The following is a 24,512-nucleotide window of genomic DNA, read 5'->3' on the forward strand; positions in this document are numbered from 1 at the left end:
CAACTGGAGGATAAACTTATTTATTTCACTTTTAAAACAGGGCAGGAGAGATGCCACCTTGTCACAGTACATTTATAAGTTGATCCCACAGCGTTAGTATGAACAAATTATTTACAAAATAATGTTTTTTCTAATTACATTCAGTTTCAACAACTTTAAACTAAACTTGTATTAGAAACATCTGCTTTAGATGAAGGGGATTCACTCTGTCTCTCATTTACAGTAGATACAAGCTCTGATTCCATCTAAGGATTGATAAAATAGCTTCACATCTATCATTGATTTGACCAAAGAAAAACAGGTTTTTGTGCTGTTTACAGGTGGAAATCTTACTAAACAAAGTCAGGCAGGTACTGATGCTCCAGTATGAATCAAATGAGAAGAGTCTGCAAAACTATGAAGGTGATGAAAACTGAATTCTGTCTGCTTGAATCTCTATCAACTGCAAAACTGCAAAGTCCAGAGTTTTACTTTAAAAAGCATTTAAAAATGTTCACAGATGAGTAAATAAAAACAGCCAATAAAGAGTTAATAAGTCAACTGTTACTATGAAAAAATCCTTATTAAACTCTGGATTTTGCAGCCCTGCTCGTATATTAGCAACAGTTTTAAAGACAGAAAACACAAAGAGACAAAGATCTGACTGAAGTTTAAATACTGTCAGAACACATGAAGCTCATGTAAATAACAGAAACACTGACAGAAAGGTCGGGGTGGAAAAACGCTGATGCTAAAATGAATCTGATGACTTCTTATAATACTGGTAAAAAAATCTCCTGCCAGTCCTCTCACACACACATGCAGATGAAATACCATCTGTAAGATCAATTTTAAAAAGACAGTAAGGGGAGCACAGCCATGAGGCACTTCTCTAGTGATTTAACAGGTGCACCAACAGCACGCTTCATCCCGTCTGATGTGAAACTAGATTTCTTCTAACGCTAAGGCATTCGGGCTCGACTTCAGAAATGTTAGTGACGCTATTTACAGTTCATTAAACATTCACATGTGCTGTTTCACTACAACACATTTAAAAAAAAAGAAAATGACACAATTATAAAGCCAAGCGAATAATGTACATGAAATATCTTCTGTACATTAAATATGTGACTCGTCTCACCATCGGCACCCACAGCAGGTGTTTTCATGAGAGAGACTGAAGTCAGAACGGTCAAGTCTTATATCATTGGGGTCATGTGTTGTCATGACAACCCTCTGGACTTGACACCAATAAGATAATAATCATCTTCATTTGAAGTTTTACTAGCAAAAAATTAGCAGCTTCAAAAGAACGCTGGGGAATTATTAATTATGAAAAACAAACTAGAAATGGCAAGAAGAAAATAGTTCAGTCTATTAGAGAAGAGTTTTTTTTTGCTTATTCTTTTTTACAAACCTCTTATGGAACATACGTACATTTATATATATTAATATATCTGCCAGAAAAGAGACACGACCTGTCTGACTTCTACAGGAGCATCAAAGAAACTGCGGCTGAAAGGGAAGGAAGGCGACACGTCAGCCCACTGCTGAGTGCATTCATTCAGGAGACTGATGTAGCTTTTATATTATATAACTATATCTACTATAATACTCAATATAATGAAGTATTTTATCAATTAAATCACAAGGAAGAGGAGAAACAAGTAGTTATTTCTCTCATTACAACATTTTACTTTACTCAATGGTTTGAATGCAGCCACCAGAGGGCGCCATCATGACCCTTCCCTCCCCTACTGGAACTAACCTGCAGCTAAGAAAGAACAAAAAACAAACAAAATCACTTGAGGATGTTGACTGGTTACTGGTTCTGCAGACAGCAGCTCCTCAAAGCTTCGCGTGCAGTTCTGTTCTTGTGCTCTAGAAAAAAAAATAAATAAAAAAGATGGAGATGCTTCATGTTGTCATTTTGCAAGATCCAGAGGTGTCAGATGAAAAACATGAAGAACAGATGAGTGAAGTGTGTCTCGTGTTACCTGTGAGTCTCAGAATAAGATGGGTTTGCCAGCAGTTTTCTCCTGGACGTAGGAGGTGAAGCGCTTGAGGAACTTGGGGTATTCCCTCTTAGCCACGGCCCTGAGCACGGAGGCAGGAGCCCAGCCTCCGGGATTCACTGCACACATCAAACATCAGACTTCAAAAAAAAAAGCTTTCTATAGTTTATCCTCACAAGGCCTCATCACATCACATAGTATCAACTCTGAAGAGGAATAAATATCCTAAAACATGAGTATAGTGTTGGTATAAACAGGGTTTCTGCAGCGTTCAACAGTAGAAGCAGTTAAATATCTTTATTTATGATCATACTGGTCAAAGAATGATGGAAAAACACTATTTACATTCAATTATTGAGATTTGTATCACATTTTTGTCACTACTTCCCAGCTGTATATAATAATAATAATAATAATAATAATTCCTACTGAAGAATAGATTTAACAGTTACAGTTGTTACTACTGTTCCACTCGTCCATATTCAGCTGATGAGATTGTAATTTCTTTAACGCCTGTGTTTTATTTTTCAGTGGAACTTGTTTCAGCATCGATATTCAAGTGTTTCCTGTTTCAGTTTGGGTGTTTTTTTACTACTACTACTGCCAGATCTTATTATTGATGCCAAAATTTAACCGCCGCTGTTGTTGCATCAATACTGTAGCTGATCTGATGCTGCAACATGATCCACTGTTGCACAAGCTTTACATGTAGTTTATAGATGTTTCCCAACAGTCCAAAAACACATACAAGAAACACATAACACATGTTACCATCAACAGCAGGAGAGAGAAAATATTTAAGACTTTTTAATAGATTCTGAGGCCTTTTCGGGGAGGGGGAGGGGGGGGGGGGTTTAAGACTTTCAAGACCTGCAGAAACCCTGATAAAGATCCAATTTCAGGCACTAAAGAAGATGTTGAAAATAAAAAAAAAGCCTTAGAGACACTCTGAGGAAGGAAAGAAGAGTGTGCTGATATGCGTTGGTGTATTTTTTGTAATGCAAATTTATAAAAGTCTTTTAATTTTTTACCATCAGCTTGAGAGCCTGGAATTGGATTTTTATTGATTTTTAAGGGCATATATTTATTCCTCTCTGCCAGAAGCAGTGTTTAAACTGCTCCTGTTTGCACTTTCATATCAGTTTCTTCCAGCTCACTCATAACATGAAGTGAAGCCAAAAAGCTTGACGGACACACACCATTGGCGACGTAGGTGATTTTACACAGGATGTTGTCTCTGCTGATCTCTTTATCTCCCTCTGGTGGGCTGACCAGGGTCTGACAGATCATGGCGATGTTGATTTTGGCACGGACGCACTTGTTGGTCGGCTGTAGGACGACAGGGACGGGACAGAGAGTTAAGAAAAGGAACAGCAGCGTTAATATAAAGTTCTTTACTCAGAGTCTTACTCGACGGCTCACCTGTGCGTCCTCGTGATCCACGGAGAAATTGCAGACCAGCCAGGTGTCTGGGTCGTTCTCGTTGTTGGCCAAGATCTTCCTCATGGCAGACAGATACAACACGTCCCTCTGAGACGCAGGCCACACCCGCTGCAACACACGTAATATAATCATATAAAAACAAACACTTCCTGTGTCATCATTCTGTCTACAAACACATTAAGTCTCGCAGCTCTTACCTTGTGCGTTTGATACGTGATTACCGCGTTGTCCGACAACTTCTCCACGACATTGAAGTTTTCAATAGTGGCTGAAAGAGGCAGAGAACGTGATTATTATTATTATTATTACTGTGAAGTTGTCTTAATTGTAAGAAACTGCTGATTGATTGAGAGTTAGAAGACTTACTCTCCCAGTCGTTGCGGTAGGTAGTGTCCCAGAAGTAGTGGCAGACCTCGTGACCCGTCACCCCCTTTACTGAATGTGTGGCCTTCAGAGGGTCTAAAACAATCCCGTTTTCTTCCACCTCTCTCCTGTAAACCTGCACACACACGTTCATAATCACATTTACTAATGAGGTGAAATGTAGGAGCCTTTGGTCTGATTATACATTCCAGATAATTGTAAGAATTAATTCATATACTGCATATAAATCTGCTTTAATCTCTTAAAAACATGATTCAATCTTCATTTAGCCAGAAGAGCCTCGCTAAGATTAAGAATAATACAACCCGACTCTCCGTACCTTCATCTCTCCCTCCTCTACGACCAGCTGCCAGTTGGCATCTCCACCGACATCCTGCAAGGAGTAGGTCATGTGATTCTGCACCATCTCCTCCACCTGTAACACAAGGCCGGGGACAGAGAGAGGAGGCCATATTGATTATGTGACGACGACTACGTCAGCGTGGAATAATGGAGTGAATGTGTGCAGAGACAACAACGCTGCTTTATATTCTGCTTCTATACTCTGCACGCTATTTCTTGTGAGGACACCAGTGTTCATGTAGACAACAAACACTATGACAGTTTATGTGTTAAAGACCTTTTTTTTTTACAACGATAAGGAGACTAAAAAGAATTACAATTTTCATCAACAAATAAACACCAAACAATAAAATATGACAGATGGACAAACGGATGAATGAAGTGATTACTGGTTTGATGCAAAGTCGTATTCAACGACCTACATTCATCTGTATGTAGATCAGATGAATGCACCTCTTCTTTAAAGTCAATTAGCTGATTGATTAGCTTGACCTGTTGTTCTAATAAGCAGCATCTTGTATTTCAGGAAGGTTACGTCACTGCCAGTAATGTAACAGATGTTAACGGTTAACATGCGTACAACAATCACACTAAAAATTAGACAAGAAGCATCAAAAAACAGCTGGATTAAATACCAAAACATGCACGCTGACATTTATAAGAAGTTAACTTGAATGTTTTATCATGAAGGGCTGTGAATGTGGATGTAATATTGTAATGTTACTTTACAGCAAGTGAGCAGCTCTGTAAAAAACTTTAGTAATTGGGAATAAAAACTGGATTTACTGGTGAGAATGAGTCTAATATGAATCAAGTCAACTTTACCTCTGAGCTTGTGATATATGTGAATTAACAACTGTAACCATGGTTACTGTCAAAGATGCTGACAAGCCTCAGAGTTCTTAAAAAGTCATAAAAATTAAAATGTCACTGAATGAAACTGGTTACATAATGACCCAGTAGCATCTCTAAACATGAGTTCACACACTGATATGAAGGGAGCTCCTGCTTCATGCTGCTACAGTGAGTTAGAGGATCCTTCATCATATTCCTGATTCAGCTGATGCAGTTACTGGGAATCGAGCAGTGGTGCAAACACAGTGTTTAATGAGTGCAGGTGAAACACAGAGGAGAGAGGAGAGATGACTGTCTGGGGCTTTGTATTGAGTTACCTCTGCGCTGAATCTGTGGACTTCCTGAGGAGGAGCCCTGACTATCAGAGCAGGGGAGGACTGACTATGAAGCTACAGGAGAGATGAGATGACGGGATGATGGACAACAACAAAAAAAAAAAAAGATGGGAAAAAAAAAGAGAGACAAATGTTACACAGAAGGATGTGAGATGTAAAATCAAAATAAGTGTGAAATGAGAAGGAAGAAATGGAGATGGACTGATGGAAGTAGCAGGTGTGTACAGTTGTAGAGGGTTTAACAACCTTGTCAGAGAATCTGTGTGTGCCGGTGCTGGAATAGACGTCTCCAGGAGGAACTGGACTGGATCTCTGTATTCTTGTCTTCTCAGTTTGAGACTGCTTTGAAAAAAAAACAAAAACACAGAATTTACATCAAAAACATAACCAAAAAGAATTTTATTTCCTTTTTTTAAGCAAAAATGCCAAAAATTAGCTTGTTTTAGCTTCTCAAAGGTGAAGATTTAATGCTTATATTTGATGTACATGATAGTAAACTGAATATCTTGTGGTTTTGAACTGTTAGTTAGACTAAACATGTTCTAACCAATCAATTAAATCGATGACAGGCATCAGATTAATGAATGATGAAAATAATTTATATCCCTTACCTGTTCTTCTATTTTGTCTTGTCTGTCAAGAGCAGCTTCGACTGCATCGAAGAATTCGTCTTCGTTTATGAGGCTGTTTGGACCTTCCTGTCGATGGGGAGGAGAGCGAACGTTACTTCAAAAGTTCAGACACAACCTGAGATTTATGTTGCGTAACGGAAGAATTTCACAATTACTTCACCTCATAATCGGGACCTCCGAAGTGAGACTTCTTCTTCAACTCATTTATGGCTGATTTATAGCCTTCCTCTATTCTTCTCCTCTTCTCCATCTCCTACACACACACAAACATCCAGTCAGTCCAGTGAGGAAGTTGGAAATATATGTGACATAAAATCAAACTGTACAATAACTCTCTCTCCTACATTTCATCCCCCTCCCAGATACATTTTCTTTTGTTACACACCTTATCCAGTCTCTTTTGCCAGCTGTCTTCTCTCTTCACCATGAGGTCGATACAGTGGGACAGAGTGGCCAGGATCCCGGCTGTGGTGGCCTTGAATGTGATGGCCTCACCCTTAAAGTCTATGCCATTAATTCCCTTGGGACTCAAGGACTGGAACACTGCACAAGAAGAGCACAAGGACTGAAGCAAATGCTACTTACAGTAAAGTTAATCTGTACGCATGTGGCTGAGGAGCTGGGTCGAGTCTTAACATCCTCTAATTTTCCTATTTTTTCAGTCATCTTACTATGATGATGTGGTCCAACATGAAAAACTGGAACATTCTTTTGTTATTTCACACAACATTTCTGTATTTCTGCTTTTGTTTGAGCTCTTTTTGCTGGTTTAGTGTTGGAAAAAGCTGATTGAGCAAGAGGATTTAGTAATATTTGAACAAATATCGCATGACAGTTGTTGATGAAACCGCACCCACACAGTCGTGATGAAGCAGCGTTAAACTCTGAATACACTCTTCATTTTTTCTGAAGTTTTACTCTGGTTTTACTTATTTAATCATGAATATTTACGGCTGTAGAGAAATACTCTGAAACAGAGTTTTCAGGGGACTTTAAGTAAGAATTCTGCATGACTCACATTTTTCTTTGCTGCCATTGTTGTTGTGCAGAAACTCTCCGTCTGTCCGGGTGTTGGGGAAGTCATCCTCATCATCCTCCACAACTGGAAAAAAAAAAAACATAAACAGAAAAGTGTGATTCAGGGAGGAAAAGCAAACATAAAAACACCAAACAGGTAGTCAGCACACACACACAGGACCCTACTGAAAGTCATTCAGGGTTGCGGGGCAGGGAAGCGAGCGCCTAATGCCCCATTCACAACTTAAGCTAGAGCGCAGCACGCCATCAGACTGACAGGACTCTGCTGTGCTGGACAAGATGACAATGGTCTGGTTTCATCTTCAGAATGGAGAGAGAGGGTGAGAGAGAGAGCGAGGGACGGAGAGAGGGAGGTGAAGAGAACAAAAGCAGGGTTTCATTCACTGCGGTCATCCGCAGGCGCCCAGCGCAGGCTGCCATGAGCAAATGTTCAGCCAGCCAAGATGAGGTGAGGGTGAGGGGGCTCGTAGAATGACTGCTTTCTGAGTCGCAACACACACAAACACATTCATTTCAAAACTCAGTACATGTTTATCCTAAACTACAAATATTTTCACCATCTTTATATGGAATATGCTAGCTAAAGATTTCCTTAGTGACACCAGTGTCTTCTAAGATGTTTTTTATGATTAATTTCCAGTTTTTGGTTCCCAGAATTCATTCTAAATATTTACCTTCTATTCTAATATTAAACAACCAGTCTGTCTACACATTGGTAATATTAATGTAGTAATGCAGAAACAAAGGAAAGCAATAGGGCTGCAACAAATAGTCGATCCACAGAAAATTATTTTGATAATCGATTAATCATTTTGAGTCATTTTTTAAAGAAAAAACGTCCAAATTCTCTGATTGCAGCTTCTCAAATGTGAATATTTTCTGGTTTATTGAGTCTTCTGTGATAATAAACTGTTGGTCTGGACAAAACAAGACATTTTTGGTTGCATCTTGGGCTTTGGGAAACAGTGATTGTCTATCATTTTATAGACCAAATGACTCATCGATTAATCAAGAAAATAAATGACAGATTATTGGATAATGAACATAATAGTTGCAGCTCTTGAACGCACAGATGACAACAAAAAAACATAAAAGAGGATTAATATCTCAACAGAAAAAAATCTTGACTTTCTGTCCAAAATCCGCCCATGAAAACACAAAGAACACGACCCTGAAGATGCTGTGGATTAGACTGTAGCAGGTTCTTACTTTTGTCTCTCTGCAGCTCGTCTTTGGACACGCCGTCTGCACAGCTGTCAAAGTATTTCTGAAGCGTGTCCACCTGCCTGCACAAGATATCTCTGAAGGTCTCCATCTCTGCCAGCTTCTCTCTCAGGCTGTGGCCCTTCTGAAGAAACAATAAAAGTGTGGTTGGAGGGCTTGTGTTTATTTTCCATTAGACTACTATTCAAGTACACGTGTGACAAAATGAAAAGACACAACATTCACATGTGCAGAAACAAAACTAGTGCCAATGTCCTCTGCAGAAAAGTAAACATTAACCAGAAGTCTCACCTTGAAGGAGGATGTGGAGGTGGCGGAGTAGCCGCTGGTGGCTGATGTGAGAGACAGCATGGAGCCATGTCTCCGCAGACTGGACTCGGAGCCATATCCAGAATCAGCCTGTAGGAAAACCCACAGGTGTGGGGACAGACAGACACGGCAAAGAGGAAACAAGTCAGTGATGTTGTCACAAAGTAGCCTCGTTTAATGAAACACATTGGAATTATTCATTTTAACCAAATGTATATCTGCCCATTATATAGATGTTTATAATGGGCAGATATTAAATCTGTCTTTTGTGAGTCCTTTAACTTCATGAAAGTATAATATGTAATTACTGGAGTAACTTCTGAATGTAATTGTGAGTCATGTCTCTTGTCAATTTGATTCATATTCATTTTCAGATTTGATTTAACATAACATCACATTTTGAAGATGATTTATTCTCTTTCTATTCAGTACAACAAACTATGACATCACATTTTTCAAATATTTTTTGTACTATATCCAAATATGTTCATGAGGTTGACTGTTGAATTTCTACTGCAAACTGCAAAAACTGCTTTAACGAAAGCCTTTGGAATAATATCTTTAATGCTCTGATCAAACATTTTATCAGGATACAGCAGCACAACATGACACAGATTCAGTGACCAAGGCAGCACAAACGAAACGTCAGCTGACTTCCTGTTAAACCCGAGTGGTTCCCCTTTCCTCTTACATAACAGCTTGGCCCTCAAAATAGATGGTTGGCAGATAGACAGCAGAGAGGAACAGCTGGTGGAAAGGAGAAGTGGGTATGCCCCTTTAAGAGACAGTTCCATTTTTTAACCACCGAGGGGCAGTAAAGGTAAGCACACGTGACTGGCATTTGTAAGAGCCTGGGGTAACTGTCGGTCAACGACCAGGAGTAACTCTGCCTGCGTTCACATGGATTTCAGTCACTGCTGCTTGCCCTTTAGCCAACATACTGCTACCCCACTGACTTCATCAGCACAGATAGCGGTATCTAACAGTCAGCATGAGGGCTGCTTAATCTGTTTGACAGAGAAAACAAATCCAAGCAAGCACAGGTTTTGTTGCAGCTATAGTATTTGATAAAAATCACTAAATAAAACAGTAACATTTATCAGCTGCTGGCTCTCCTGTCAACAGTCTCAACCGTACAGTAAAACCAACACACGTGCACATAAATATACAAACAGCATGTTTTAAGCTGCATGCAGGAGGGAAAAATACTGATAATAGGAGACGTAAGGCTGGTGGATGATAAAAAGCTGCTCAGAACAGAAACAAACTTGTCCAAATCAAAAAGCTGTTTTTTTTTAAGTGATAAAAAGGAAAAAAAATAAGATCAAATCGCTGTGAAAGACGACCCTTTTTACGTCATATTGCTGTTCCGTGCATGCAAAACATACAAGCAGCTTACTTAGATAGAGATAGTATCCTAGAAACCAGTGTTGTTTTCATTTTTGCGACGTTTAACTGTGAGGAAGTGTTAGCTGTGGTGTGTTGTGTTACCGTGGAGACGCAGGGCTGCTGTGGGCTGTGAGTAATGTGGATTTGAAAGGGAAGCGGGGCTTCTAGGAAGTTTTCAGCGGTGACTCATTGTGAGGTGGGATGGTGGCCGGGGTGTGTGTGTGTGTGTGTGTGTGTGTGTGTGTGTACTCCCTCCTGCTCTGTGTGAGTCATGGAGGCTCCCTGGTGTTGGGATGAGCGAGTGAGAAGGAGGGAAGAAGGGGGAGGGGATTGTTGGGGGGGGGTTTCCCAAACTGAGGACCACGAGTGAGAAGCATGTGTTTTGGCATACACACTGTAGGTGTGGTGACTGCTTTCCCCTCATCCATGTGAGACATATTCACAACTATGACTCCACTCTGGATTATGTTTGCCTCAGATCGCAGCTTCCAAACATACAAATTACTACATAAAAAACATGTTTTGATGGGTTTTTTTTTTGATGCACTCACACATCATTTTTCTCTCTCGCTAGCATGAATTAAATTACAATCTGTCACATGGGATTCTTTGCAGCAACAATGCAAAACATATACATATGTGATGGTTGGGTACTCTGTATATATGAGCATAAACATTTTGTTGGTCTCTCGTTGCGCTGCTAGCTTTCTGGTTAAGCTCCATACCACATTAACGAAATGTTTGTGGGTTGATTCCGGCCACAGATCTCTGTGGTCTGATGTGCTCCTCTCTCTCTACCTGTTTCCTGTTTCTCTCTGCAAAAATGCCAAAAAAATAATCTAAAAAGATCTCCCCTGCCTCCATTGTCCTCTGTTCTGTGGTCGACAGTAGGAATTACAACCTGCTTCCTTTGTCCTTCACTCTGACTGAACACAATAGCTGCCACCGCTTTTGTTCTCCCTGCACTACACGGCTTTTCACAAAGCACTTAAAGGTTGAACTTGTATTTCAGGACGTGTGTAAATTCACATTGCACTGATATTGTAGGCAAACAACAAAGCGAGAAAGCCTTCACTATAGTCCTGGAGTTGCTGACTCTCCTCTAGAGCAGGTTAATGTCAACCTTTCAGGGTTGTCCCAAGGGTTATCTTCTGGCTGTGCTTTCTCAGTGAGTTACCCATGTGTTAAATGTCTATGTGTGAAAAAAGAATTACACCAACCTTGAGCCAACTGTTAGTCCAAAGGTTGAGATAACATTCAGCTAAGCGTGCACTGTGTTAAAAGCCTCTACGTGAGTCATGCGCCAAGAGTAACCAGCCAGGATTTAACGATCCACACGACATACAGACTTATGCAAAAGTCTTTGTACAGTATGTGTAGATACTGTATATGCACTTTGTGTGGACTAAGTAAACGCAGGTGCACAGGTTAACACAAACACACACACACACACACTTGCCATTACAATGTACAGCACGCAAGTCATGTGAAGCACTCGGTAGGTCCTAAAGTATATAAAGACTTGTTCACAAACGCACCAGTGGTGGAGGGATGATTATTGTTCCCTGGATTCCTCCTTTCTCTCTCCTTCCTTCTCTGATACTCTGATAGAAACACACACGCATACAATAAACACACACACATTCACAAATGCAAACTTGTGATAGATTATACTTTTGTGTTTGTTGCAAATGTGACAAGGATTTGGTTCCTTTTGGTACCTTTTAGGATGTGTCAGAGTGAGCGTGACTTACCCTGTGCAGCTCGATGGAGTCGATCCACTGGTGTCTGTGTTCTGGGTCTTGTGCTCTTAAGTACCAAACGCTGTCGTTTACACTTATATCCAGTCGGCACTCGTCAAACTCATGAGGCTAAAGAAATACACAGAAAAAGGAGAAGGAAGTTAGAGTTCTCAATGTGTGATCTGCGGTATCACGCCTTACTATCAAATCCTCACTCGACCTCTGATAACGATCAGATACTTCTGTGGCCGAGGCTTCTGTGAAATGACTCTGTCATAAATTTCTTAGCTTGCTGTCATGTTCTTTTCATTGCAAGAAGAGAAGCGAATATCTTAAGTGTGCAGAGAGTGCAGAGAGAGGCGTATGTGAGGGGTGGCCATCCTTGTAAATAGCCATTAAAATGACACTGAAACAGCAAACTGCTAATCTCTCTCCTGAGCGTTACATGGTGGGCGACAATCTGTTTCACGAGTTGGCTTTGACGACTGGAAACCCGGTAATCCGCCACAGTCACAGCGATGTGAATTAATTGAATGTCATCCATGTAGGTCTATCTACAAATCTCACAAGGACAGAAAGACAAAGAAGAATGTGTGAGAGGCACCAACAGCTTCCATTTTCAGACACTGTCCCATAGGAGGAGAAGTGGCAGATAAACTGGCCTTTTAAGGCAACTTGCAGGACGGAGCATATTACTAATAGCTCTCCAGAGCACTGTCAGTGCTGCGAAACTGCTGCGCTAGCATGGCCGGCAACCAGAGGCTGGGTGTGTATGTGTGTGTTTGCAGGTGTGTGAGCTATGAGAATGGTGGTGACAGAAATGGGATCGACATGTGTACAAACATGTGCTTTCTAAGAGGACACCTCTACTGTGAGTCCCGCTGCTAAGTCACTCTCAAGGTCTACTTGGAGAGAAAGAGCAGGCTGATATATGAGGGAGAGTCTGGCTTGTTCCAGCTAAGTTGAAAACAAAGGAGGACTGAGAATGGGAAAAGACTAAATGAGCAGAAATGACTGCAGAGTAACTGTAAGCAAAAGAGAAACCACATCAGAGAAGAGACCTCTACATTCCTACGTTGGCCGCAATACATTAAACACATCTGGGATTGCTGTATTAGTATATTCGTACTGCACAATAAGTCATTTACTGTGAAGGGCCTGCGACATCGTCAGAGAAACAATCAGGGACTGAAATGAACAACTGTAATGTTGTTTAGTTAATGCATTTATTGCTTCTATGAGTTTGTCAATCAATAGGGTGTTGTGAGGGAAAATACTGTAATTACACTTTATTGATTCTTCCTGTCTACCAACTCCATCTAATCTATAAAAGATTAACACTATTTAAAAATGTTATATTCACCGAGACACAAGCTGCATCAAAACAGGCACACAAAATCAGTACCAGCTGCGATCTGGCAAATGATCATCACCCAGTGATAGCAAGTGGCCAGACACAGCGTGAGTCCAAACCATTACGCAAGTGGCATAAGTGGCGCAATATGGTGTTCTTTTAACAGGTTTCAGTGGAGGAGAGAGACTTGGCTGCGTTGCCCGACACCTGGACAGCAGCGAGGCCAAGACCAGATGCTCAGTGTCAATAATGCGCAGCGTGAGGCTGGATGCTGAAAGCTTTCCAACTCAGATGCTGGTTTAAAAATTACAGACGCAGCGCTTGCATAAGATCAACACAGAGAAGGACATGAGGAGGAAACACCAGCAAGGACGGAAACAAGTGTGATGATGCATCCTCGACCCTGCATCTGTTTTGAGAAAGAAAAAAAAAAGAGCAGTGCACAACTTCAAGTTCTTAAACCCAGGATTACACTGACTAACAATTATTCTGATTATTGATTAATAGTACAAGTCATTTTTTAAAGCAAAAGTGTCAAAGATTTGATGATTCCAGCCTCTCCAATGTAAGGATTTACTGCTTTTCCTTGTCTTCCATCATAGTTAACTTACTATGTTTGGGTTTTGGACTGTTAAGACATCAACTTGGCCTCTAGGAAACTGTGATGGCCATTTTTTTCCATGTTAGACCAGTTATAGACATTTACTGATTAATCCAGAATAATGACTGGCAATTTAATGAAAATAATCGTTGGTCTCAACCCTAAAACTAACAACTTTAACAGTTTTTTTCCATGTACAATAGCATCCAAAGTCTGAGAGACTTTTGGACCCTACTGTACTTGTAAAAGTGAGGTAAAAATCTAAATCTATTCAAGTGGAACAGAAAGCAAAAAAAAAAACATTTCTAAAAGCTCCTAAAACCAAATAACACTGAAACAATGTGAAACTGCAGAGAATGTTCCTGCAAACAACTTGCAAGTGTTAATGTGTAGATCTTTTAGTGTCTCTTGGTTACTAGGAAGGTGAGAAAATGGGTTCCTCTGGATCACCTCTGGGCCACAGGGGTCGTGGGTATACTGGTAAAGAATGGAGGGGTTTGGGAAATGAAAGGCTGCACTGGGTTTGAGAAGGTTACTGGGATCCAAGGCTACAGTAAACAATAATCCATCACGGGAAGGTCGTCGCAGCAGCCTTGCACTTGATGATGACATGACAAAAAGCTGACTATGAGTGTCTGGGTCGTATGTGAAAGGCAAGCAGACGAAAGAAATGAATGTATAAATGAGTGTTTACTTTGTGGGAACATGTGGATGTGTGTGTAGGTTAATAAATGAAGAACATGGGAAATACAGGGCTGGAGAATGTATGTTGCCCAGTGCATGCTGGGATACCTTCCAGCCTTCTGTGACAAGGAAAATTTGTAAAAATGTATTTGGTGATATATGTCATGTATCTAAATAGTCTAAATAGACTTGTACTATTTGTTTTTGGAATTTAAGCCCTAACCTCTTGATTTAAACGTGCAGTTGTCTATTTTAAGTATGTTTTGGATTTCTAAGAGTAAGTAATAAAGTTACTTGTTATCCAAATGTGATTAGTGTAAACTGTTTATGGGTGAATAACACATTTCTACTGTTAAAACCTGTTAAAACTGTTCAAAAATTTCTTCTGTTTAGCATTTTTTAAAATTATTATTGACGTTAAGATTGAATTTGGATTAAAGATTTTCAATAATCATCTTGAGCGTGGATCAGCGTCAGACGGAGCTTTCAAACAGTTGAACTTTTAAGCTTTCTGCAAGCAGTTAAAGTTACATGAATAAACATTTATAAAAGCGTGTGAACATTTTATTGAAAATATTTAAGCATTTAAAAATCTATTTAATAGCGATGTATCCTCTATTCAATCAACGGCTCCCTTTTATCTTTAATATCACGATCCAAATCATATCCGCAACTTTATTACTCTTATGGAGCGCGGAGCAGCGTTCTGGTGAGCAGACATATGGAGAACGGAGATGAATGGGAAAGAGACGGCAAACTGGTTTGTAATTAAGGATTTGAAATTTACTTGACACTCATGCTGATTAACTCAGCGGGCAAACATGCTGCTCTGCCAGAAACATCTCTACATGCTCTACATGCACAGTAGGGCACGAGACTCTTGAGATTATTTTTTATAACATTAGTTCTGATAATAAGTTAGTTAAAATCTCCTTAATATCGGCGTAGGAAAAACCAATCGTCCATCATCCCTTCGATCGTCGATATATGATCTGATTGCCAATCAGGACAAGCCTATATGTAACGCAGTGATAATAGAATTGTATTGACAAATTTGAGAAAACATCCATCTCCTGCAGATGAAGTTTTTATTGTGCATTGAAAGCTGTTCCCCACAATGTTACAGTAATTTTTTTTTTTTTTTTACAAATACTTGGGACAAAAAGTTAACTTTGACCACGAGGAGATGCATTTTGTCAGCAAGGTTTAAGCCGAGTTAAGATATCAACAAAATACCCACAACACCATCAACCACCGTGGAAGATACACTGAGATAAACACTGAGATACCAGAGCAGTCAGTGCGGTTATTGTTTAGTTAATTAACAAGCCTCTGCCAGCAACTACTTGTAATGTCTGACAAATGTCTCCTTTTTAAGGGGCCCAACAGCAGCTCAACTACAACTATATCCCATATTCATGTCGTCGGTGTAGAAGTCTTTACAAAGATTCTACGGATTTATATTTGTGTGTCTTGTTTGTTTTGGACAGTTTTCAGCTGTAGGGTTTTATAAGGGAGCTTGTTAGGGGCAGAAAAATAGAACAGAAAGGGGAGATTATGAAATCATTTACTGCTGTGTAGGCAAGTAATATGAATGCCAACAATCAAAAATGAGACAAAACAGCTTCACTCTGTCTCTATCCTCTTAACACAAACTTCCCACCCAGCTTCAAAAAGCCTCCCCTCCTGTCCTCACCCTTCCAACCCTGTTTGAGCTGGCCTACGTGTCCGCAGTCACAATCTCCAGAACTGAATGGAGGGACTGAAACCAATACAAACATTCAACTCTACAAAGCTGCACCAGCCCTGACTGAATTGCATTACTCATTTGCGTGTCTTTAGACAATATAATTATGCTCTCTGCAGAGGAGATTCAGACAGAATCGACATTACTACTAAAGCGGGCCTGGTGCCAGGAACATCCTTCTGTGGAATCTGGACACCAAAATGGGATCCCTGCAGCACTTAGTGGAGGAAACACTGACTCACCAAGTGCTTATAGTGAAAGACAGATAAAGGGAAGGATAAATCAACAGGAGTGGTAATAAAAACAGAACTGTAAGGTCTGTCATCAAAACACACACACACACATGGACATGTGGTTCTTGACCCTTCTCCATGACCTACGTAGAGGAAGTCACATGCTATGGAGGAAGAGTTTCCTGGCTTAAGACATTTTGCAACTTCCACAAAGCTTCACGTCACTTACAAATCGTCTATTCAACTTCTTGACCCGTAAGCTTCCTTTCTCTTTCCCTATCTGTTAAACCGCCTCATGAGTTTCATTTCATAAGATATTGTAGGGGAAAAGTCACATCATCACATCCAGTGCCACTACCTTGCGAAACAAGCTCGCTCATGGATCCAGTCAGCACGACTCACTGATTCCACTGAGAGAGGCAATTACAAGTAGGCCAGAGTGCTCTTTTTAACTGACCATAGATCTAAAGATGGCAAAAAAACAGTGTCATGGAGGCGAGTCAGCCGTAGTAACAGTTTGTCGGTTGTCCTTGTTTGCTGTGGTAACAATGTAAATGTTGATTTTTAAGTCAAGACTCTGCGAGTGGGACAACACTGAGAAGGATTTAAAACCTGTTTGCCTTAGTCAGGTGTGAAACAGATGAACAAGAAGGGCATCGCTCTTACGTGGTCGATCGAAGGCCTCAAGAGAGAGAGAGAGAGGATCTAAATCGGGAGCTAATGCATGCTGGAGAGCTGTACAATGATGCTAAAAGAAAGACCATAGTAATTCCTAAAATACTATATAGCTACACATATTTATCTATGAGCCTTTGCCAACATCATCTTCACCAAAATGAATAACAAATTTATCATATCATATATACAGTATTAAATATACACGACCAAACACTCAAAGAGTGTAGCTCTGTTACACATTTGTTAGATATGAAATTCCTGTGTGTGTCATGCAGGTCTTTGTACTTTATGGAGACAACTGCTTAATTTTAGCAGCTGCAACAATTATATTTCCAATGGAGTTGCCTAAAGTTTCTAATTAATCCAATCAAAGATCATTTTGACTTACTGGATAACTTATGTTTACTTACTTGGTAAATTAATGTCCAAAAATGTCTACTACTAACGCTGATGTTATGTAACATTAGTTCTCTGTGTCCACCTTTAGTCACAGATGTGTCGTCATATTCAGTAAGTGTTATCAAGTTCCCTAATAATGAGGGAAGGGTAGGGCGTGCATGACTTACCTATTACTACCTACTATTGTATAGACAGGTGACAGACACAATGAAATGAAGAGTGGACATTGTTGTTTCGGTTGAAATTAAGGCTGTAGTTTAAAGCGTAGGTCTATTTACTGGCATTGTATTGTAAAGGGTTCTTATAATATATAAGGTACGTCCCAAACACACCTACTTACAACGCTCCTGTTGGGTATGCTGGGTATGACTGAACTACAGCTGCAATGATTAGTCGATTAATCAATTTGTTGATCAAAAGAAAATTAATCAGCACCTTTTTTTATTAATCAATTAATTGTTTAAGTAATTTTTTCAAACAAAAACACCAAACTTGTAATAATAGTAAAATTGAGTATTTTGGGGACTGTTTGGCAGATAAAACAAGACATTTGATGATGTTTTACAGAACAAAATCATAGTTAGATTAGTGTCAATAATGAAAACTAACCCTAAGAAACACCTTAAAAAAAAAAAAAAAAAAAAAAGTGGGCCACCAGCATTGAGCTGCAGGAGTCGTGTTCAGTCCTGCCCAATCTTGGGTTATTATATTGTCTCAATTTACTGTTTTGAGAAATGATACCAAGCACTTGCTCTGGTTTTTCTACAATGAAGAAATCACAAGTTATCATACAGGTCTGCTTAGATTTCTCAACTTCAGAATCTTCACTGAAATCTGTGAATAACTCATGCTGCAACTTAGAACGCTGACTTCCTCTGAACTAAAGACATACACTCATTTGGCAGGTTTTTTTTTTGGTACACCTAGATAAAACTAATTCAGTACAATACAACAGCCCTGCATATTCAAATGTTGTTGCAATGGATGTGAAAGTAGCTATGCCCTCTTACCTTTTAAATATATCTCAAAAAACACCAGTCAAAACATGTTGCTATGTGTAAAGGTCTCAACGGTGATACACGGTGTTCAGGCACTGATTACATTACTTGGCCACCACCCCCACAGCGCCCACATTCATCAAATAAAAAAAACCTCTAATTTGTAAAATACTAAGCGTGTTATCAATAATTAGTCGGACGGCGGACGATACAATTACAAACTGAAAGTGTCTGCTATGTGACTGTCCACAGCAGCGGCAGAGTAGCAGAGTGAGACATCTGTCCTCCCTCCTGCTCTCTGCTGTAAACACACGTAGCTGTTAGTGAGCAGCTGCTTTCATGTCTCCCCGGGTCTCGGTGCTCATTTTCGGCAGAAACTCTCCCGCTCTCTGCCTGCTCAGCCTGCTCTCGGTGTGTCTCTCTCCGGTAGGCAGGCGGGTTGCTCTGGTTCTGGTTTGCACACTCGCTATGCACATTTTTACCAATATGCACATTGTATAACACATTTTAGTTTAGAACCCATCTAAAAATACTTTTTTTTAAAAAAATCCTCTGATACGTAGGCCCAGTGGGCCGCTGGGCTTGCAATACACTGGCAGAAACACTGGAATGAGAAGTGACAACACTAGTGCACCACATGGAGGTTAATATTTACATAGGCTGGGAATGGATAAAGCTGTACAAATACAGCTAATAGAAAAGCCTGTTTTAAATACGGCCTGGGAACAGTAACTTATTCATTTCACTTGTTAGTGTGTGGAGAAAGACACAGGCTGAGCTACAGTCAATGACTGACCCGGGTTCTCACTGAAACATGATGAAAGGTGAAACATCAAGAAGTTAACACTGTTGACACATTTGGTGTGTGAACCAATTTGTGAGTGTGACAGCTCTTTTGAAAACCTGAGACAGGATATTGTTAAGAGTCTCAGGGTACTGTTTCTATATACTGTATGCTACTGCACAGAGCTGCACTTCTTGGTCTAATCTATACAGTGACATTATTAGTCTCATGATGAAGTTTACAGTTAAGTCTTACCACATAGCTTGTTGTTTTGAAACTAGAACAGTCACCTGACGAGCCAGTTAACCCTCGAGCAAAACTTGGGACATAATCAGGAGATCTTTGTAAAAATAGGTTACCACCTGCAGTTGAAGAACGTGTTTGAGAAAATACAGGCTAAAGTTTCTCATCTGATTAGGAGTTGTCAACAGTGAGTCGAGCCTCAGGCCTAAACACGGATCCAGGAAAGAGCCCAGTCTTTCCTTCAAGAATTAAAGAGAAACATATGGTGGATGCCTTATGTATGAATCACATCTTATATATCATACGACAAACTTCTCAAAACTATGTGAGAGGCTCGAGGAGAAAGAGAGGGGGAGAAACAACGCCCATAGAAGCAGAAACAGAAAAGTCTGTCTTCACTCTTTAGGTTTCTTGTTACGTGCTACTCAAGTGATTTTGTGTTAAATTAAAAAATATATATAGTGGAGACTGTTTTTTCTACTTTGGTGAGGGAAAATCAAAGCAGCATTTTATATTAAAAGGTTAAGACAGCACTGCTACAACTGGAGTCACTTTGATATGAAATGTTGAAAAAGTGTTTTTGCTGCTGCTGAAAGTTTATTACACAGTTCTGATGAAATGTCACTCACACAAGTGGAGTTTTTTTCCAAAGTCAAGCCAAACCAAACGTGACTTGCAACACAAAACAAAACATATTTTCGATGAGAAACTGATATTTCTTCGCAGCACATGCAGGGACTGATTGAAATGTGAACAAAGCATGCAATGTGGGGAAAAAGTGTGACCAGCTGTGAAATTTTTTGAACTTCATGCATTGGTGAATTTGTCATGCAAGAACCAAACCATTAACAAACAGTACATGTAGCTGTCCGAGCATCATTTAGATAGATATTGTCAGTGCCTCAGCAGCTCTATCACTGTCTTGATAGCCCGTGTAGAGCGAGTTTATCAGCTGATGGCAACAGATCTTCCTCATTTTACTTGCGATTCCTCCAAATCTCCAACCTGATTTGGTTTACACAGCTATGTACACTCCGAATAACAAAATAATTAGGTCAGACAACAATGACTAATCCCTACTAAGTCAATGTGCCCAGAAGCAACCAAGATAAGGGGATGGTCAAGGCTCCACAAACAACCATCCCTTTTAGTATGACCAACTATTTGTTGGCTTTTTTTTAATGAAACAGGAGCAACACTGAGTCTACAGAGAATCAGCTAGCAGCAGGTGAAGTAACATGGAAAGGTAGTTTGTGGCTACATTTGAAATTTAAATAAACATTTACAGAGTATCCTCTCAGGTCTTGAATAGCACTGGATGTGTGCCACAGTAAGTTCTACTGTTTGGTGGCTTAAACAGCTAGGTTGACCGTTCCTCTCTCTTAGCAAATATTGCCCTCTTGCACAAACAACAGCATTCATTCTTGTTAAGACACTGCACAAATTGCACAAATGCTGCATTCAGCAGTGCAGAACTAAACTGTACCTTCTAAAATGCTTACAGTAAAGTGACTGCAGCATGTTGAAGCACAGAAAAGAACGAAGAGTACAAGTTTGTAGTTAAGAATTGCAACAGTACTCACAGTAATAACAGCTTTGCTAAGGCAGAGGGAACCCCGACAGCCATACTCTGTCTCATCCTGAGACTTGTAGTAACTCAGTGTGTTGTTCTTCAGAACCACCCAACGGTCCTGCCACCCATGGATGTAGTTTGTCCACTGAAAAATAAAAGCACTCTTATCAATGTCTTTGTAAGCCGAGGGCCAAGACAAACACATGTACAATGTAATGGAACATGACACATCTTTGATAAAATGTTCAGTTTTTATTGAGACTACTACTGTAATTGACTAAAATGGCATGTTTGGCAGGTATGGTATAGCATGTATGCTTAAGGCTGCACTTTGTGATGGTGTTTTATTGAAAGGCGTCCACCTCATGTTGTCCAACCCATTTACATGTTATAATATAATGAAATTTAACAGGACAAAACCACAAAGTACAGCCTCAACAATTAGTACAGAGTTGAGTCAACACCTCTCTGACTCAGTATGAACAACAATAAAAACATTCAATGTTGGCACGCCTTAATGGTGAAGGTGCATATCACATGGTCACAGTTTCCCAGTTCCACCCCCACAATGTTTCCTGTCTTGCTCTACACCATCAACTGTCAAATAAATGCTAAAAAAAAAACATGTATATGTACAAAGTTAGTCTTTATTACATGACTGTTGTACTGGATTGTTACAATGGTTTGTGTTGTTTATTACAAACACAAACAGTATGTGCCAAGATGCTAACACTTCTGGGTAAACCTGAGTTGGGACACATGGGATTTAAGCAGGGTGTAGACTCATTAATCCTCACATGACATATGACGTATATAAGGATTTGTATGATCGAACAGGTGAGCCTTTCTGGATCTGCTTAATCTCACAATATGCTTGGTTAGCGGGTCAGCGTGCAATCTGTTTACAGGCATCCACTGTACAGTGCTTAACACCACGTTAGCTTGCCAGCAGCTTAACTAATTAAAACTGTGGTTGATTTGCCCAAAACCAAGTCTTGCACAAGGGAACAGAAGCATATGGCAAAATAGGTTATTGAGACTTTGTCTGGCAGTAGACTTAACTGTCTGTTTACTAAAGATAAACAATAGCTTGCAGAGTTATTTACATGGTGCACTCTTCATCAACAGACAGGCGCTCAGTTACTTGTAGCAGTAACCCAGCAAATGTTTTCTTGCACCCTGCATACTGTTGTCAAAGCAATATTTACAGTATCATTGTGCATTTGCCCGCAGCACTCAGTAACACCATTTGCTGTATCCACAGTTATTATAGTACATATGAGAATGTGTAGCAGACCTGCTTTAACCTTTGAAAGGACTCATTAAATAGTCGATGGACAAAATCAGCACAAAGACCTTTGACCATTTTTTTGATAAGGAAACGCTAATGTCTGCAAAATAACAGCTGTCCCAATTATTTATAACGTTACTGGTGACAGCATTGTGTAAACATTGCTATGGCCATGATCCAGGTATTATAATCGTACATGCATAAACCTGGAATGAGCTATAAACTTCAACCATTGCCACCGGTACATGCATTACATACCCCCCCGATTCAATTTCAAGAGGGGGTTTTCCTCTTGCTTCAGCGGGGATTTTACCGGTCTAATATAGCTGAGCAGCAACGTGGAAATGTTGACAGACAGTAAAGGATCCTGATGCACCCTTTCCTCAAATAGACACACCAGGATTTGTGGTAAAACTTCACCAGACTACCTCCTTTCACCCTGATTAGCAGACAGGTGCCTCCTTGGCAGTTACGCCCTCGGGACTTGGCAGTGACTCCGGTCGAAACAAACGTGACTTACCTTGCTGAGGATGCCGCTGAACTCAGCGATACCTACAGGGTGTCCCGGCTCCTCTCTCGGCTCCAAATCCTCCTCGGAACCGGAGGAATTCCAGCTCTGGTTATCTGACATTTCTTTAACGTTTTGTCGTAAAAAAAACACAATATAAACACGGCATACGACGCTCAGGTGAGTCGGTTTGAGCTGACAGTATTAGCTGTGGACCTGACAAGCGAATTACGAGCAACAGATCACGGAACCATATTGTTATTATCGTTACAACCGCTCTGTGTGCAGGAAGAGTTAACCCAAATAACCGAGCGATTCAAATCGATAGTAGCTCCCCACCGCGTACGTTAACGTCAGTCAGCTTGAAAGGTTGTCCCGCATTTTGTGCTCAAACTGTCCGGGTTAACGTTAGCAGAGGCTGGCTGTCAACTCCGCTGTTCCACCGCCCCTTTTTCTTCAGCTTTAGTCCCCCGAAGTGGCGGAAAAAAAAGGATGAAACGCAGATAAATATACTCGGACAGGCTCCGGCAGTCTGACGTACTCCCGTCGCTAACTGTCAGATAAACGTTGTGGCCCTGGCGGCGTTTGTTTCCCCCTGCTGTAGACTAGTGACAGCTCTCCAGCTCAACGCCATGTTCAACTGACGTCTCGAGCGTCTTCTCCTCGGTGGGCGAGCGCGTGTTCTAACTTGTGTGGCGCGCAGGGGCGCTGGCTCGGGTGACGTCACCAAATCCACTCCTAAATTGGAACCAATTTACGGCGCTCTGAAAATAGACCCGAAGAGCACAAAACTGTCATAAATACGATGCTCCAGATTACTGAAGGTGCAACACTTAACCGAATTTAGCTTTAACACACTGGAAGGAAATCCCTGAACTCGATTAAATTACATTGCAGTGCTTTTCCCACCAAAAACAAACAATAATTTATACTTTTAGCTATTGATTTTAGGTGTTGATTTCTATTTCATGACCGAATTATTTGCAAAAAAAAAAAAAAAAAAAAAGAAAAAAAAGCTGCGGTTTCCTCACTGACTTCCTGTTTGTGGTAATTTTTTTTAACCCTTTGACCAATTGAAGGAGGAGCCCTTATCTGAGGCCCAACAGGAAGATTGGGTTGAAAACCACTTTTTATACATTTCCAAACATCACAAGGTAATTTTGATGTGGTTGAGGTGCTTCTTCATTTGAATTTCTTTAAAAACAAATACTGTATATTGTAGAAAACATGCACGTTGGAGTTCTTGTGCGGTTCATTCAGTCAGGTTAAGAAGAGAAAAAAATGTACAATTAAATTTAGATTATATTTAAATGATTAAAGTTAAAGAGAGATATTACATTATATACAACAGTTATTTACAGGACTTCTGGTGAAGTACTGGAGCAGCAGTTGGAAGGAGGTAAATAATAATGCATAGCTTGTGTCATTTGAGTTGAAGATGCAAATTTGCAATTAATCAAATAACTAAAACCTAATGAATATAATCAGGGCCTCTAAGGGTCTGAGGCCCCGTGTAGTTGTTGCTTTGCCCGGGTATAGTATCCCACCCTTCATGACACACATTTCCTTTTCCATGAAAAACAGTGGAAAACAGCCTCCCAAACGGTTCAGTGAAAAAACTCAGGAAAAAAAGGAGTGGAGCCATGAAATGCAATAAAGTGAGAGAATTTAATATGCTCAATAAGTGCACATTCTCTCACGTTTTTGCATTCCACGCCTCCCCCCACCCACG

The 24,512-nt window shown here is 40.2% G+C and overlaps 1 protein-coding gene across 4 annotated transcripts; it reads right to left on the reverse strand.

Annotated features, from left to right (window-relative positions):
* Positions 1 to 4: 4 nt before the first annotated feature.
* On the reverse strand, positions 5 to 23,500 carry LOC121885219 (ceramide transfer protein-like). Of its 4 annotated transcripts, none has more exons than XM_042394447.1 (19): positions 22,793 to 23,500; positions 20,992 to 21,126; positions 11,700 to 11,816; positions 11,484 to 11,549; positions 8,539 to 8,646; positions 8,233 to 8,371; positions 7,004 to 7,087; positions 6,371 to 6,528; positions 6,146 to 6,238; positions 5,965 to 6,051; positions 5,600 to 5,692; positions 5,336 to 5,407; positions 4,141 to 4,236; positions 3,804 to 3,936; positions 3,635 to 3,705; positions 3,417 to 3,545; positions 3,194 to 3,323; positions 1,977 to 2,113; positions 5 to 1,860 (listed from the first exon to the last, which is right to left on the reverse strand). In XM_042394447.1, exons 1-18 carry the CDS (start codon positions 22,901 to 22,903, stop codon positions 1,986 to 1,988), a joined length of 1,950 nt encoding a protein of 649 aa, XP_042250381.1. In that variant the 5' UTR covers positions 22,904 to 23,500; the 3' UTR covers positions 5 to 1,860; positions 1,977 to 1,985. The 4 variants fall into 4 exon arrangements, with proteins under 4 accessions (XP_042250381.1, XP_042250380.1, XP_042250383.1 ...); XM_042394446.1 differs by having other exon boundaries at positions 5,600 to 5,695; positions 22,793 to 23,499; XM_042394449.1 differs by lacking the exon at positions 5,336 to 5,407.
* Positions 23,501 to 24,512: the final 1,012 nt, after the last annotated feature.

The sequence above is a fragment of the Thunnus maccoyii genome, chromosome 19 (assembly GCF_910596095.1).
Source record: "Thunnus maccoyii chromosome 19, fThuMac1.1, whole genome shotgun sequence".
NCBI classification, from domain to species: domain Eukaryota; kingdom Metazoa; phylum Chordata; class Actinopteri; order Scombriformes; family Scombridae; genus Thunnus; species Thunnus maccoyii.

Excerpts from the sequence above, each read along its gene's own strand:
- LOC121885219 (XM_042394446.1), bottom strand. The coding sequence starts at position 22,903 with ATGTCAGATAACCAGAGCTGGAATTCCTCCGGTTCCGAGGAGGATTTG. Across the intron at positions 8,647-11,483 it reads TAATCATCCCTCCACCACTG|GCTGATTCTGGATATGGCTC; the intron begins GTGCGTTTGTGA and ends GTTTTCCTACAG. Across the intron at positions 4,237-5,335 it reads TCCACAGATTCAGCGCAGAG|GTGGAGGAGATGGTGCAGAA; the intron begins GTAACTCAATAC and ends CTTGTGTTACAG.